The 16,624-nt window shown below is 40.4% G+C and overlaps 1 protein-coding gene across 1 annotated transcript; it reads left to right on the top strand.

The window, feature by feature from the left end:
- The first annotated feature begins 54 nt into the window (after positions 1 to 54).
- On the top strand, positions 55 to 7,257 carry LOC126632598 (uncharacterized). Its single transcript, XM_050303028.1, has 3 exons — positions 55 to 1,489; positions 6,080 to 6,146; positions 6,985 to 7,257. The coding sequence occupies exons 1-3, from the start codon at positions 55 to 57 to the stop codon at positions 6,989 to 6,991; spliced, it is 1,509 nt and encodes a 502-aa protein (XP_050158985.1). The 3' UTR covers positions 6,992 to 7,257.
- The last annotated feature ends 9,367 nt before the right edge of the window (positions 7,258 to 16,624 follow it).

The raw sequence follows: 16,624 nt of genomic DNA, 5'->3' as shown, positions 1-16,624 counted from the left end.
CTGTATAGCTAATGAGTTCTTCTATTGATTTTTTTTATGTTTTCTGTCAGAATTATGCCGCCTCGTAGAGATCCTCGCCGTGCTGCTGAGCCTAATTTCCCCGATATAGCCCAGTTAGGGGAAGCAATGGCTCAGGCTTTTCAGGCTAGTATCCGTCCTCCTCAGAGAACACATGTAGAGACGATGTATAATTTGAAATTGGAAACCTTTGAGGGAAATGAAGGATATGAGGGGGCAGAAAAGTGGTTGGATCGGATTGAGCAGACCTTTCAAGTGATGCAAAGTCAGGGAAACCTGCCAGCTAATAGATGGGTGGAGACCACCACCTGGTTTTTGGGCCGTGAGCCAGCGGCGTGGTGGATAAATCAGTCGAGGCACATGGCACCTGAAAGGGCAGCCGAATGGGAGGTATTTAAGGAAAATTTTATGAAGAGATTTGTTCCTCCGGAATATATAGATCACAAGAAACAGGAATTCACCAGGCTGAAGCAGAGAAATATGTCTGCACATGAGTACTACAGGAAGTTTACTGATTTATCCCATTATGATTCTGATTTAGCGGGTAATCAAGCAGAAATGCTTCGTCGTTTCAAGTTAGGATCTAAGAAGAAGTACAGAACGTTTGCCAATGCACTTCCCTGTGCCGATTATCATGAGTATTTTGAGATTCTGGTCCGGATGGAAGACTCTGATAATCTTCCGGACAGTGAGGATGACGAGGATAAGGGTAATGGTCAGAAGAAAAATGATAAAGGTAAGGGTATTTCCAGTCCAGGACCTCGTCAGACGCAGAATTTCAAGAAAAATGGAATGAGTTCGAGTTCTTCCAGTGGTGGATTTAGTGCCACAGGTCCGAGGAGAGGAGGTGGTAGGTTTGGTAATGGACCTAGATTTTCTGGTCAGAGAGGCTTTGGTGGTGCTGGTAGTTCGGGTCATCCGTTATGTCGCCGTTGTAATTTCCGACATCATGGGGAATGTAGGAGACTCAGTGGTGCATGCTTTACATGTGGTCAGACAGGACATAGAGCTATGTATTGTCCCCAGAATCAGCAGAGGCCCCAGCAGCCTGTTATGCCAACACCAGCACCGACTCAACAGAACTTTAATTCAGGAAGTTATGGCCAGGTTGGTCGTGGTGGTGCTTATCACTATCAGGGTGATGCTGCTCCTTATGCTCCGGGACAGTATCACTATTCCCAGGATCCTTATTTTCAGAGTGGATATTCTCAGGATCAGGGAAGTTATACTTCATATCCGTCTATGCCAGCTAGCGGATCTCAGTGGTATCAGGGGGGTCAGCCCCAACAGAGCGGAGTTGCTGCTAGTAGTGCAAGGCCGTCTAGGCCGCCTGCCCAGGAAGGTCAAGGACGTACTCATCAGGGACGAGGTAACCAGAGTGGCAGAGGTCGTGGAGGACGACAGCCAGCTCAGGGACGTGTTAACCACATATCACTGCAAGATGCTCAGAACCATCCAGACTTGATTATGGGTACGTTGAATGTTCTTGGTCATTTTGCTAGAGTTTTGATTGATTGTGGTGCTACACACTCTGTGATTTCTCATACATTTGCTCAAATGACACAACCTCATCCTTCACCTCTAGGGTTTGATTTAGAGTTTGCTATGCCTAGAGGGGATAAATGTTATGTTGATAGTTTTTACTCTGGGTGTCCTGTGATGGTAGATAATTTCATTATGCCTGCTAATCTTATCCCGTTAGACATCGTGGATTTTGATGTGATTTTAGGGGCGGATTGGTTGCATTATAATCGCGCCCATATAGATTGTTACGGGAAATCAGTTACTTTTCTTCGTCCTGGACTACCCGAGGTTACATTTGTGGGTGAAAGAAGTGGGGTGATGCATGGTGTTATTTCCGCCATAAGGGCAAAGAAGTTGTTATCCAAGGGTTGTCAGGGATACTTAGCACATGTGGTTTTGAATGATGTTGCTCCCAGTAGTGTGGAGGAAGTCGGAGTAGTCAGACACTATCCTGATGTATTTCCAGATGATTTACCTGGATTGCCTCCAGATAGAGACGTGGAATTTTCGATTGATTTGCTTCCAGGTACGAACCCTATCTCTTTGACTCCTTATAGAATGGCACCAGCGGAATTAAGAGAGTTGAAAATTCAATTGCAAGAGTTAATTGATAAAGGTTTCATTCAGCCTAGTTCTTCACCTTGGGGAGCTCCGGTGTTGTTTGTGAGAAAGAAGGATGGAACTTTGAGATTGTGTATTGATTACAGGCAATTGAATCGGGTAACGATTAAAAACCGTTATCCCTTGCCTCGTATAGATGATTTGTTTGATCAGCTCAAAGGTGCCTGTGTGTTTTCTAAGATCGATTTGAGGTCTGGGTATTATCAATTAAAGATTAAAGATGAGGATGTTCATAAAACGGCTTTCAGGACTCGTTATGGGCATTATGAGTTTTTGGTGATGCCATTTGGATTGACTAATGCCCCTGCAGCTTTCATGAGATTGATGAATGAAGTATTCCAGGAATATCTTGACAGGTTTGTTATTGTTTTTATTGATGATATCCTGGTATACTCTAAGTCGAAATCAGACCATATTCGACATCTTAACTTGGTGTTAAGGAAATTGAGGGAACACCGATTATATGCCAAGTTTAGTAAATGTCAATTTTGGCTGGATCAAGTGGCATTTTTGGGACATGTAGTATCAGCTCAGGGAATTCAAGTGGATCCTCAAAAGATAGCAGCAGTGGAAAGTTGGGAACAACCTCGAACGGTCACTGAGGTGCGGAGTTTTCTTGGCTTGGCAGGTTATTATAGACGGTTTGTTCAAGACTTTTCTATGATTGCCTTGCCATTAACGAAGTTAACCAGGAAGGATGTTAAGTTTGAATGGGATGAAAGTTGTAAGCAAAGTTTCCAGCAATTGAAACATTGTCTTACTCATGCACCGGTGTTAGTACTTCCTGATGATAATGGTAACTTCGAGATCTACAGTGATGCTTCTTTGAATGGTTTGGGTTGTGTTTTGATGCAGCATAGTAGAGTGATTGCCTATGCTTCTAGGCAGTTGAAGACTCATGAAAGAAACTATCCGACTCACGATCTTGAGTTGGCAGCTATTGTGTTTGCTTTGAAGATTTGGAGACATTATCTCTATGGCGAGAAATGTAAGATCTTTACCGATCATAAAAGTCTTCAGTACCTTTTCACGCAGCATGATCTTAATCTTCGTCAGAGAAGATGGTTGGAATTGTTAAGTGATTATGATTGCACGATTGAGTACCATCCGGGTCGTGCAAATGTGGTAGCTGATGCTCTGAGTAGGAAACCTCAAGGGTGACTTAACGCTTTGTATGCCAGTCGTGTTCCTCTTCTGGCAGAGTTGAGATCTACTGGAGTAGAGTTAGAATTGGAAGAGCAAAGTGAAGCTTTTCTTGCCAATTTTCAAGTCAAGCCAATTTTAATTGATCGGGTGCTTGCAGCTCAATCGTTGGATGAAGAAATTCAAGAATTGATTAGTTTAAGAAAGGAAGGGAAGAAGAAAGATCTCAAGATCCGAGGATCAGATGGTATGCTTATGCAAGAGAACAGGATGTATGTGCCTAATAATGAGGAACTGAAGAAAGAAATCTTGGATGAAGCACATTGTTCGGCTTATGCTATGCACCCAGGGGGAACTAAAATGTATCATACCATTCGACCATTTTACTATTGGCCGGGTATGAAGAGGGAAATTGCAGAGTATGTAAGTAGGTGTATTGTTTGCCAGCAGGTTAAAGCTGAAAGAAAGAAGCCGTTTGGAAGATTGCAACCACTTCCCGTTCCCCAGTGGAAATGGGAGAATATAACGATGGATTTTGTGTATAAGCTGCCTCGTACACAAAATGGTTTTGATGGAATTTGGGTGGTTGTAGATCGACTCACCAAATCAGCACATTTTGTTCCAGTAAGGGAGAAGTATCCTTTAAATAAGCTGGCTAAGTTATTCATTTCGAAGGTTGTAAAGTATCATGGTGTTCCAGTGAATATTATTTCTGATCGAGATCCAAGATTCACTTCTAAGTTTTGGACAGCTTTTCAAGAAGCTTTGGGCACTAGATTGCTTTACAGTACAGCTTATCACCCACAGACAGATGGTCAGTCAGAGAGAACTATTCAGACACTCGAGGATATGTTGAGATCCTCTGTGATGCAATTTGGTGACTCTTGGCATGATCGCTTGGATTTGATGGAGTTTGCCTATAATAATAGTTTTCATTCGAGTATTGGAATGTCTCCATTTGAAGCGCTTTATGGAAAAGCTTGCCGTACGCCATTATGTTGGTCAGAGGTCGGTGAAAGAATACTTGAGGGCCCATAAATTGTGGATGAGACTACTCAGAATATTCAGGTGATTAAGACTAACCTGAAAACGGCCCAGGATAGACAAAAGAGCCTAGCGGATCGACATACCACGGATAGAATGTATAATGTGGGCGACTATGTATTTTTGAAATTATCACCTTGGAGAGGTGTGGTTCGATTTGGGAAGAAAGGAAAGCTCAGTCCCAGGTACATTGGACCTTATGAGATCACTGAGAGGATTGGTGAAGTTGCTTACAGGTTGGAGCTACCTCCAGAGTTGTCTAAGGTGCATAATGTGTTCCATGTCTCGATGCTTCGACATTATGTTTCAGACTCTTCACATGTGATTCCTCCTCAACCATTGGAAATTAATCCGGATTTGACGTATGATGAGGAACCAGTGACTATACTGGATTGGAAAGACAAGACTCCAAGGAATAAGACAGTAAGCTTGGTAAAAGTATTGTGGAGAAACCATACAGCGGAAGAAGCTACATGGGAGACAGAAGAACGGATGGGGGATGTGTATCCGAGGCTATTTTATGAGTATTGATGGTGTGGTTGGTGGCTGGAATTTCGGGGACGAAATTCTATAAGGAGGGGAGATTGTCACAGCCCGTCCCGGAATTATTAATTCCGAGGACGTGAAATTTCAAAAACGACCTTAAACGAGATTAAGGTGTGTAAATATATGACATTTGTTTTATCTAAAGTTCCTAAACTATTGTTAATTAAATTTTAATTAGTGTTAGGAACTTAAACTAGGATTTAGGTTTACATTTCTACGTTTGATTTTGTGTTTGGGGTTCAGGTAGGGCCTCACACCCTAATTCCCTCCCCATTTCCCGTATACTGTCCTTCACACTCTCTCTCTCTTCCTCAGACCTCACACTCTCTCTCTCACCCTCTTGAACACACGGACAACCACCAAAACCACCTAAAACTAATACCAACGCCGGATTTAAAACCACCATTGCACTCCTGAGGACTCCACGATCACGTAGGTACCAGTTTAAGGTAAGTTTCACTTCGAAAACCCTAGTTTCTAAAGTTGTCGTGAATGTGTACTGTTCATGAGCTTTGAATTGGTTACGTTTTAGGTTAAAACAAGATCACAGCGAGTCTTAGGAAGTTCCAAGGATGCTCGGAGTGTAACGTTTGGAAGTTTTGGACGTCGGGATCGTTGAGTTCGACGTTTGGCCGATTTTTTGGAATTTTTGGAAGGTATGATCCCGTGATTTTTAGTGTTTAAAACCCTTCCAACGTGATTGTACATGTTAAATGCTTCAATTTGGTATAAAATTCGAGAAAAATGGACGAAAAACGAGTGAGAATAGTTAAATAGAAATTTTTCCCAGTTTTCCGGTGACCGGAGTCCGGCGAGGGTGAATCGAAGAAGACGACGGCATATTCCGTTATTTTTAACGGAATATGCTAACGCCGTTAGTTAACTTTAACGGACACCATTAGTTTTTAACGGAATATTCCTAACTGCCGTTACTGTGCCGTCAGCATGCATGTCACGTGGCCGCGCGTGGGGGGCGCGTAGGTCCGTGCCATTTCAGGCGCGTGGGGGCGCGTGAAGGGTCCAAAAATTATTTTAAAAATATGGGGTTGATCCTGAGATTGTGTAGGTCACCGTGGTATATTCATATACCCAATTTGAGCATCGTATGAAGAATTAATTACCTAGTTTGATTTAGGTGCGTTAATTGTGCGTTAAATGACGTTTTTAGTTATTTCACTTCTAGGTGGGACTTATAACGAGGACGAGCACATCCAGGGGCGTCAAGGGGGTTACGACCCGGCGACATACCAGTGAGTGGGCATTTGTTTTTATATATATACCTATATACTCGATTTCCCCAGAAATCAAAATTAAATGAAAAGTATATTGAAATGAAATGAAATATGATTTGATTGCCATGCATAGAATGTTATGAATATTATGAACTGTCGTATGATGCATATATGTAAGATGGTGCTGTGGACGCACAGGTGAGTATCATGTGAGTATTTAATTACTGTTATGATGATGATGATATATATTGAGCTCATATCCTGCACCATGGTTTAGTGCTTATAGTATTCACCGCATCGCACGCTCGCCTTGGATCCAAGTAGATGCTGGTCGCACAGTCCACGCGGAATGGGTGCGACGGGCCAGTCGTAGAGTGTTAGTGAGATTTCGACTGGTGGGTGACCTTAGATTATGTGTACAGATGATTGATGAGAAAAGCACTAGAGCGTAATATTAACCATTAAGTCGTACAGACTACATTAGGTGGTTCCGACTTATGTGCAGAAGGCCGGACAGGTCACAGAGGTGACTCCGGCAGAGTGAGAGTGATAGATTTTGAGCTCTAGGTTCAATCGTTCAGGGCTATTAGAGGGCCTCCGATTGATTACTTTCTTTTACCTGATTTATATTATGTCAATGCATTCATACTAAACTGTTGAATTTGGCATGGTACATTCTTTATTGAATCTGTTATAAGATTGATGATCAAGATGGTTGAAATATATATATGCTATATACTATTTTTCTGGGAAAGTATACAGGTTTTCAAAAAGGGGTTATAAATGTGGATTTATGAAATGATTTGGAAAAGCTTTATTTTCGCCCACTCACGTTTTCTGTTTTTCGCCCCTCCAGGTTCTAGTTGATAGTTGAGGCGTTGGTGGCCTACGAGGACTACTTCGGCGTTCTGACAGACTAAATAAATGTAGGATTCACCCGAGGGTGTTGTAAATTAGTTATGGTCCTACTTGATTGCACCTAGACGCTTATGCTCTGTTCATGTGTGTTTAGTACACTCTTATGCACATAGAATGCTAGGTTGTAAATAACTGCAATTAGTGGTTTTCGTTGACTCGTATTTTATTATTTAATCGTTTCCGCTTGCGTTTATGGTTACGTCACGCTCACGTGACGGCCAGCACGTCCTAGTCTTCGGGTTAGGGTGTGTCAATAGTGAATAATACCAGGGAAATGTATAAATGTGGTTTTTCGTTAAAAGTGAATAGTACCGGGAGTGTTTTGTTAAAACTCCCTTATTTTTATTATTTTTCTTATAAAGATATGGCTCACATGTATTGATAGATCTTAGTTTTATTTAAAAAATGATAACAAATAATGGTAAGGGCGACGCTACTCCTTTAACAGTTTTAGAGATGAGAAAATTGTAGAAGAGTGGAGAAAAGTCCCTCAACTATAAAAAAAATGTCTCTCAATTTTAACTCTAATTTTAAAATCTATGACCATTGAATCTTTAACTCATCAAAACGTACAACTATGATCATTTTCATCAATTTTAGTCAAAATTCCGTCAAAATAATATATGTTTGAAAGACTATTTGCTACAATTAAATAAAATTACAGGGTCATTGTTCCAATTGAGTGAAAATTGAAAGACTCTTTCCGATTGAATTAAAGATGAAAAGACCACTTGATTTTTCAAATTTGACCTGTTTATACCATATTTAGGGCCTCGTATATTTGGGCCTTGGGCCTTGTATTTGGGCCTCACACTAAAGCCCATACTTTGTAAAAGAGGAGGAGCCCCTTATTCTATAAAAGGGGACTCCTACCCTCATTCTAAAGGGGGGCAAAAGAGCCAAGCCTAAGAAGGCTAAGAGAAGCTATCATTACATTCAGGAGAGACCTCACACCACCGAGGCTCTCCTCTCCCTTCTCTTCTTTCTCCTCCGGGGGACTTCCCCCAAACACTTGTATCCATACAATTACAGAGAAACAGAATCAACTACAGTGTGGACGTAGCCCAAACATTGGGGTGAACCACGATAACTCTTGTGTCATTTACATTTCATGCAGATTCACGGTCGGATTTATGTTGTACCAAGACCGCCCCGGTTTTGTGCATCAACATTTGGCGCCGTCTGTGGGAAACGACACAAAAAATCATGTCGGTTCTCCTTCATTTTTTCATCTCACCACCGTGTCTGCAAAATCACAAAAACCCAGACACAGAAAAGATCCAGATCTCTCTCTCTTTTTCTTTCTCTCTCTAGCTTCTCTCTCATTTCTCTCTTTAGAGAGCTCTTTCTGTCTTTGAGCCTAGAGAACCCCAAACTCACCGACTGCAAAAAAAGTAACAAAAATGGCAAACTCATATTTTTAATTTCCACACCACGGCATGTACTCGGAGAAGCCTCAACCAATCAATTTCTAGAAGGAAGAAGGCAGTCGGGACAGGATGAAAGAGGTGATTGTTTCAAACGAGGAACTCTCCCAATCCTAATCTCACGCTATCTCACTCATTCCCTCCCTCCCTCTCACCATGGCCACCATCATCAATGACCTGTCGGAGCCCATACTCTCCACCGTCATCACCTTAGTTTCTGACATCCGGACCAGGAACTCGCTCTGCCTTGTGTGCAAAAAAGTTCTGGAGCATGAAGAGGACCACGCACACATCCCTCACGCCCCGGGGCAATGCCTGCGACCTCCACAGGATCCCAATTTGCTTCACGGCGGTCGCCCAGCTCGACCTCTCACACTTATATCCCCATGGGGCCACGCTCTGCTCTCCCTCTCCGCCGCCAACACTGCCCATCTTCTCCTCGCCTAACATCTCTGCGACGCCTTCCCATTCGTCACCTCACTCACAGTCTACTCCCGATCGCCCTCTATCGTCCAGATCGTCTCCCATCCTGAGGAAGAAGAAGCACTACATTGAATTTGAAGGGTCTCTGCTTTTAGATCTTTCCCAAAGATTGAATCTTTTCTTGGTGGGTTTTTGTCTGTGGCCATGAAAAGCTTCTGTTGGCGGCGAAGAAGAGATGTACGTGGTACCTCCACCGCAGCGATGACGTCACTGATGAGATGCTCAAACGGTCAGTCACCTTTGGGTCCTCACAGCATGGAGCGTTTAACTTCCCAAGGTTACGAAGTGACATTGAAGACAGGGAACATAACTTTATGGACATCCCCACTTGACCGTATTGCAACGACATAGCGGGTCAATCTGTTGCCAGTAACAGTCCGTACATGATGTACTCGTATGATTATGATAGTGATACAACACCAGAAAGGCAAAGGCAAAGCCAAAGGCAGGCATCTTCTCTATCTGAACCTATCAGCTTATGCCATAGTCCTTCTTCTTTCTGCACACTCATCTTCCCCTTTCAAAACCACCTCCACCTATGGAGATGATTCGAGGAAGGGCCTCAACAAAAAATTAGGGAAGAAAAGTAGCAGTTTCGCATACAGGATACGCGACCACGGTGAGAGTCAGTCGGTCTTCTTCAGCGATGGCTGCAGATCCCAGCGGCAGATGACAGCACAAAAAGCAAAAGAGAAAGGCAATGGGAACAGAAAAGAAAAAGAAAAAGAAAAAGAAAAAGAAAAAGAGGAGTGAGAATGGATGGGCACAGGCTGTCCAAGAAAAGCAAGTAGATTTAGCCCTCCAGTTTCGCCAAGAGACAGAGACAGGCGCAGAGGAAAGCAAAAGCAAAAAGAGAAAAAGAAAGAGACACCATCATCAAAAAACAGGCAAAGTCAATCATCCACTAGCAGTGGCACGGGCACCACCAACGTGTCTTCCACGAACTCCAACCATGCACTCACCTGTTATATATATTATCTCAACTGCAATTATTACAGCAGGAATATCAGTGTCCAAAGCAGTTGTCACTTTAAAGAGAAAGCAAAGCAGAAAACAAAGGCAACAGCAACGCACCAACGACTGCTTTATTTATTTTTGAATGATGTAATTTATTTTTTGTATCTTTCGGAAACATCTGTATAAACCCCATCAGAGGGTAATATGTATAAACCCCATCAGAGGGTTAAAAAAAAAAAAAAAAAAAAAAAAAAAAAAAAAAAAAAACAAAACGACAAAGCTCACAATAAATGGGCTGTCATGTTGTGGAGGGCGAAGGCCCATAAGCCCACAAAAAAAAAAAAAAAAAAAAAAAAAAAAAAAAAAAAACGACAAAGCTCACAATAAATGGGCTGTCATGTTGTGGAGGGCGAAGGCCCATAAGCCCAAAAAAAAAAAAAAAAAACTTCAATCAGGCCATCAAAAGTACGCCCAGTACTTCAAGTCATACATGAGCATTACTCATGTCAATCATACATAAACATTCATGAGCATCACTCATGTCAACATTCATGAGCATCACTCATGTCAACATCCATGAGCATCACTCATGTCAATCAACATAACCATCCATAAGCATCACTCATGTCAACATCCATGAGCATCACTCATGTCAATCAACATAAACATGCATGAGCATCACTCATGTCAAATCAGCTTCAAAGACTTCATTTACAGAGCTCTAGCTTCAAAAGCTTCATTCACAAGAGCTCTAGCTTCAAAAGCTTCATTTATAGAGCTCTAGCTTCAAAAGCTTCATTTACAAGAGCTCTAGCTTCAAAGACTTCATTTAAAGAGCTCTAGCTTCAAAAGCTTCATTTACAAGAGCTCTAGCTTCAAAGACTTCATTTACAGAGCTCTAGCTTCAAAAGCTTCATTTACAAAAGCTCTAGCTTTCAAAGACTTCATTTACAGAGCTCTAGCTTCAAAAGCTTCATTTACAAAAGCTCTAGCTTTCAAAGGCTTCATTTACAAGAGCTCTAGCTTCAAAGACTTCATTTACAGAGCTCTAGCTTCAAAGCTTCACCTACAAAGCTTCAGTGCAGGGTATACAAATACCGCCTCCGAACAACCACCACTTCGGCCCATACATGGATTCAATTTGAAGTCTCCAGCCAACAGACTCTATTGACCGAAGACTTGGGGGACTACATTATGTACCATATATTGGGCCTCAACTGGGCCTCATAAAAAATACTTGGGGGACTCTAGCCCATCACTTATGTATTGAGGAGTGAGCCCTTATTCTATAAAAGGGAATTCCTCACTTTCATTAGAGAGCACCCATTATTCATGTACTGAGGAGTGAACCCTTATTCTATAAAAGGGACTCCCTCACCTTCAAACGCCACAAGCCAAGCCAACCAAGGCAACATAAGCTACAAGCAAAGCGGCCTCACAACATGTGCTACTTCTAGTTGAGCATCATTTCAGATTGAGCACTGCCTCATATCGAGCATCAGTTCAAGACAACATTTAGTTACTTCGGCCCACACATGGACTGAATTTCAAGTCTCCAGCCAAAAGACTCTCTTGACTGAAGACTTGGGGGACTACTGTTTATACCATATTTAGGGCCTCGTATATTTGGGCCTTGGGCCTTGTATTTAGGCCTCACACTAAAGCTCATACTTTGTAAAGGAGGAGGAGCCCCTTATTCTATAAAAGGGGACTCTTACCCTCATTCTAAGAGGGGCAAAAGAGCCAAGCCTAAGAAGGCTAAGAGAAGCTATCATTACATTCAGGAGAGACCTCACACCACCGAGGCTCTCCTCTCCCTTCTCTTCTTTCTCCTCCGGGGGACTTCCCCCAAACACTTGTATCCATACAATTACAGAGAAACAGAATCAACTACAGTGTGGACGTAGCCCAAACATTGGGGTGAACCACGATAACTCTTGTGTCATTTACATTTCATGCAGATTCACGGTCGGATTTATGTTGTACCAAGACCGCCCCGGTTTTGTGCATCAACATGACCATTGATTTAATCTCACATGAGACATGACTCGTTTTAACAAAATTTTTAACGAAAATGACAAAAATGACTCATTTTGATGAGTTAAGAGACTAATGATTATAAAATTTTAATTAAAAGACCATAACTTCAATTTAATTGAATTTTTAATTAAGATACCATAACTTAACTGAAGTTAAAGTTGACTATTGCTACAATTTCTTATACATAAACCATGAAGAAAGATCTCTCTACAAAAAAAAAAAAAACAAATAAACGAGTATAAACTATGCCACAATCACTTGAGCAACACACATGCAGCTATTATATAATCTCTAGGAGGAAGGTCGATGATCAGGAGATTTCCTGGGACGAGTGATGTCAGGGTCAACCCTAGCTGTGGGTGGAGGGTCTGCAACCCTTCGAGGATATGCCTCTGGCTTTCTCTTAACATAAAGGGTATAGTAGCCAACGCCACCGGCGATAACAGCGGCGGTGATGGCCATGGTGGTAGTGGTCAAGCCGAAGAAAAGGCCACTCCTCGCAGCCCCGGGAGGGGGATGCCCCTTTGGTGCATCTATTTTTTTTCTCCTATCTTCAATTCTTCTTGCTCCACAGTCTACCTCTCTCTGATCTGTATATCTTATATTTTTGTTTTGGGGCTGTGACGGTGAAAGGAGAGGCTTTGTCGACACGTACGTTTTAAGTTGCATAGCACCAAGTGCAGCAGTCACTCGACACGTACGTACCCGGTTCGTGCAAGGTTTAGGTATATACAATTACAAAACATTAGGATGCAATGTGATGTGGAAAAACTAAAACCTTACTGTGTTGAAACTAGTTAGTTCATTTGAAAAAGATCACCTTGGCTCCAAACTTTGGCATGAACCTAAACCTTATCTCATGAAATGCATATTGCCAACCTAAAACCCTAATTTACGTGCCCATAACACATTAATCCATTTTCGCTGATTTTGTCTACAAATTTGTCAAACCACCCGATGTGGCTTGAATGGGCACATTCTATATTAACCAAGTTGGAACATGATATGTTATCTTATTTATAGCAAAAATATCATCGTAACAGTATTTTCAGCTGATCATTATCTTCATAGTGTGTGATTCTCTATAAAAGAAAAATTAGGGAACTTTCATAAAAAATGCTTGGGCTAAGTTTATTTTAATAAAATACCATACTATAACTTTATTTAATTAAAAAGACTTAAATTTTAATGAAAAACCCTTAAATTTTAATAAAAATTACAAAAGAACTTAAATTTTAATAAAAAAGACATAATTTTAATATTAAAAAAAATATCTGACGCGTGGACCCACGCATCCTCACACAAACTATTTATGAAACTTTCTACACTATTTATAAAAACTTACGACATTATTTATGAAACTTACTACACTGTTTATGAAACTTAATGGTACTACATTGTTTATAAAACTTAACAATACTACATTCTTCTCTCTCGAATATTATTGGCACATTCTCACATTCCAAACGCATTTTCTTCTTCTAATTTTCTTCGATATTTATCAAATTTTCTCTGTATCTCTTTAATTTCTTAACTTTCTACACTAATTACTTAATTTTCTCTGTATCTCTTCGTAAGTTTCCCTTGTTAAAATTTCTATCCTAAGATTCATTTGCAAGATAAGGATAGTAACTTTTACTGGATATTTGAAGAAGGTTTCTCGAATTTCACATGATCATATTAGGCCATCTCCAACCGATGGCTGGACAGAGGGCTCGTTTTAGCCCTCTGGCCCTCCAAGATTCTCCAAGATATTAATATTTTAATGAACAGTACATGGCCATATTTGCCTCCTTCTCCAACCGAGGGCCAGAGGGCTCGTTTTAGCCCTGTCACAAAAAACCGTCTCCAACCGAGGGCCATATGGCCAAACATAATTTATTATTTAAATTTAAAAACTACAACAACTTAAATTTAAAAACAACAACTTAAATTTAAAAACTACAACTTATATTTAAAAACTACAACTACAATTTAAAAACGACAAATTAAATTTAAAAACTACAAATTAAATTTGAAAACAACATTAACTTAAATTTAAAAACTACAATAACTTAAATTTAATATCTATAATCAACATCATCTTCATCATCCACCATCGTAGGAGTATAGTCAGAGGTAAACAACTGCCGTCGGCTCATAATTTCATTTTTTTTCCTATCAAAATAGGCCTTACTCATTGGAGTGTAATTCGAAGTGTTCCTTTCCATATTCTTACCATCCATCTCTTCTTGTATTTGTTTGGCCCGTTCTTCATGCCTACATTTCCTTTCTTCCGCCTCAAGGGCATTTTGCTCCGCCAATAATCGCAATGAGTCGCCACTTCATGTTGAGCGGCGTAATCATCATTTGCCTTGCCCTTTTCCTTCAACCTTCGCGCCTTGTTTCCTCCCATAGCCCTAGGTATGGAACCTTCACCCGAAGACAGATTTTCTACCCTTGTTTGTTGAATGGTTGGAGATCCATCTTCATTCATATCTGCAGTTGAGGATGTAGTTCCGAACACTGGCGTAGGAGCTCTCTGTGGTGGATCTTCAAATAATACCCACCGTTTACAAATTTCCCAACAACTGTGAAACTGAAAGGGTTTCAAGCTGCTCTCCATATACAATTCCTCCGCTTGGCGTACCTAGAAAAAAATTAAAGGAAATTAATTTATGAAATTAAATGTAATATAATTAAATATTTAAAATAAATTGTGAAAACACTTACTTCGTCGTAGTAATTAGCGCCGTTTTCATGTCTACTTGCGGTTGCTAACAATGCTTGATGCCATTTGTTCAAACTTGGCTGAAGATGTTTCTTCCATCTTGAAAAACAACTCTCGTGGTTTCGAATATTCACTAGAGTGGTGCCTTCATAGAACTCTAAGTATTTTTTGGACACACGAGTCCAAACACCATCATTTGTTTGACAATTCCCCCTCACACTATCTTCTTACACCCATCTATAAGCCTTGCAAAGAGCTTCATCTTCTTTTCGGATCCAAGCCCTACCTTTCATTGCAGACGAGGCCATTTGAAAATTATTGAAAAAATTGAAGGATAGATTTTTGAAAGATGAAGGAAAATATGAGAATTGAAATGGTGTAGGAATGGTGAAAATTTTGTGAGGAATGGTGAATGAATGGTTTAGGTATTTATAGGGAAAAAAATAGAATTTTTGAGAATTAAAAAATAAAAAATAAAAAAAAGGCCCCAAAAAATAAAAAAAATAAAATAAAATTGAAACCAACGGTAACTGGCGCCAGCTAGCCGTTGGATTCAAAATTTTGAATAAGAAATCCTGTCGGTTATAACCGACAGGATTATGCGGTTTCTGACCAGCTCTCCAACCCTCTTCGATTATGTGGGGCCCTCCCATATTCCATTGCCCTCTGGCCTAACCCTCGGTTGGAGACGGTTTTCGGGTTATTTTCGGCCCTCTGGACCCTTCGGTTGGAGATGGCCTTATATGGATTTTGTAGGCCAGTGGAAGGAAACGTAGAGGGAGTGGAAGCGGTGGTCGAGGTGTGCGTGGGGTGGATTTTTTGTTTGGGAATTGGATATAATACGAAGTCTAATAATTCTTCACTGCAAACGGTTGCTAGTCGATATGCTACAGTAACTCCTACGTATCATGCACGCGCTTTTTGTTAATTTTTTATTTCTCTTGTCATTATTATTAAATAAAGTTATTAGATGGTTTTTGTTTAAATTCTAAAATTTTGAAGTTATTTTCATTAGTTTTTCTAAAAATTTATGATTAACTAACAGGCGTCCGACGTGCGAAAACTTTTACTTTTCCTAACAAAAAAAAATCAAGCAAATATAATTCACTGAAGCATAATATTTGCAACCTCAATGTGGGGATGCACATATATATCCCATTTGCAAATACGTATCTTGACCGAATAAAATCAACAATCAAAACTGTTCAATTTATAACCTTCATTTGAAAATCACTCCTTCAGAAAAATCATTCGAACTGGAGGCCGTTTTACCATCCAAACATATCAAATAAATGGACAGTTCCTCATGAATAGGTTTCTTGGTACCTACATCGTCGATTTGTATTATACATTTGAATGACTAAATGATTTCTGATTGAAATTATTCTTTGTAGAAGTGATTTCAAAAATAAAGAATAAATTGAAAGGTTCAGATCGTTAATTTTATACAATCAAGATACGTTACGGAGGGTATGTAGTGCAATATTATCCTCACTAAATTACAACTACAAGTCTGCAAGTAATTGAACTACAACTACAAAACCACTAAGCTAGGGACCAAATAATTTATTTTTTCTTTTCTTTTGTTCTCCTATTTTATTTTTTCAGTACAAATATATATTTTATATTAAGGGAGGGGAGAGTTTGGCTAAACCACATAATAATAACTTAATTTGGTATCGAATTCGTCATCCATACCGTAGTACTGGTCCAGTTTAACCCCACCTTCTAAAACGACAACGGTTTGAAGCGTTTCGAAACCAGCTAGTGTGCACTCTCACTCACAGGGCCCAAGCCCTGCAACCAGGTGTTCTCGTCTTTCCATGCTTTTGTGACCGTTGCAAGAAACGTTTTCTGCTCCGCCATTAACGTTTTTTCTCCCGTTGCTTTAACCTTTTCCCTAATCCCCACAACGGCTAAGTTTTCTCCCCACACTATATATACATCACAGCTGAGACCCC

This window comes from Malus sylvestris, chromosome 8 (genome assembly GCF_916048215.2).
Source record: "Malus sylvestris chromosome 8, drMalSylv7.2, whole genome shotgun sequence".
Taxonomy (NCBI): Eukaryota; Viridiplantae; Streptophyta; class Magnoliopsida; order Rosales; family Rosaceae; genus Malus; species Malus sylvestris.
Note: the sequence above shows the minus strand (reverse complement) of the source record. Positions and strands in the feature narration are given on the sequence as shown.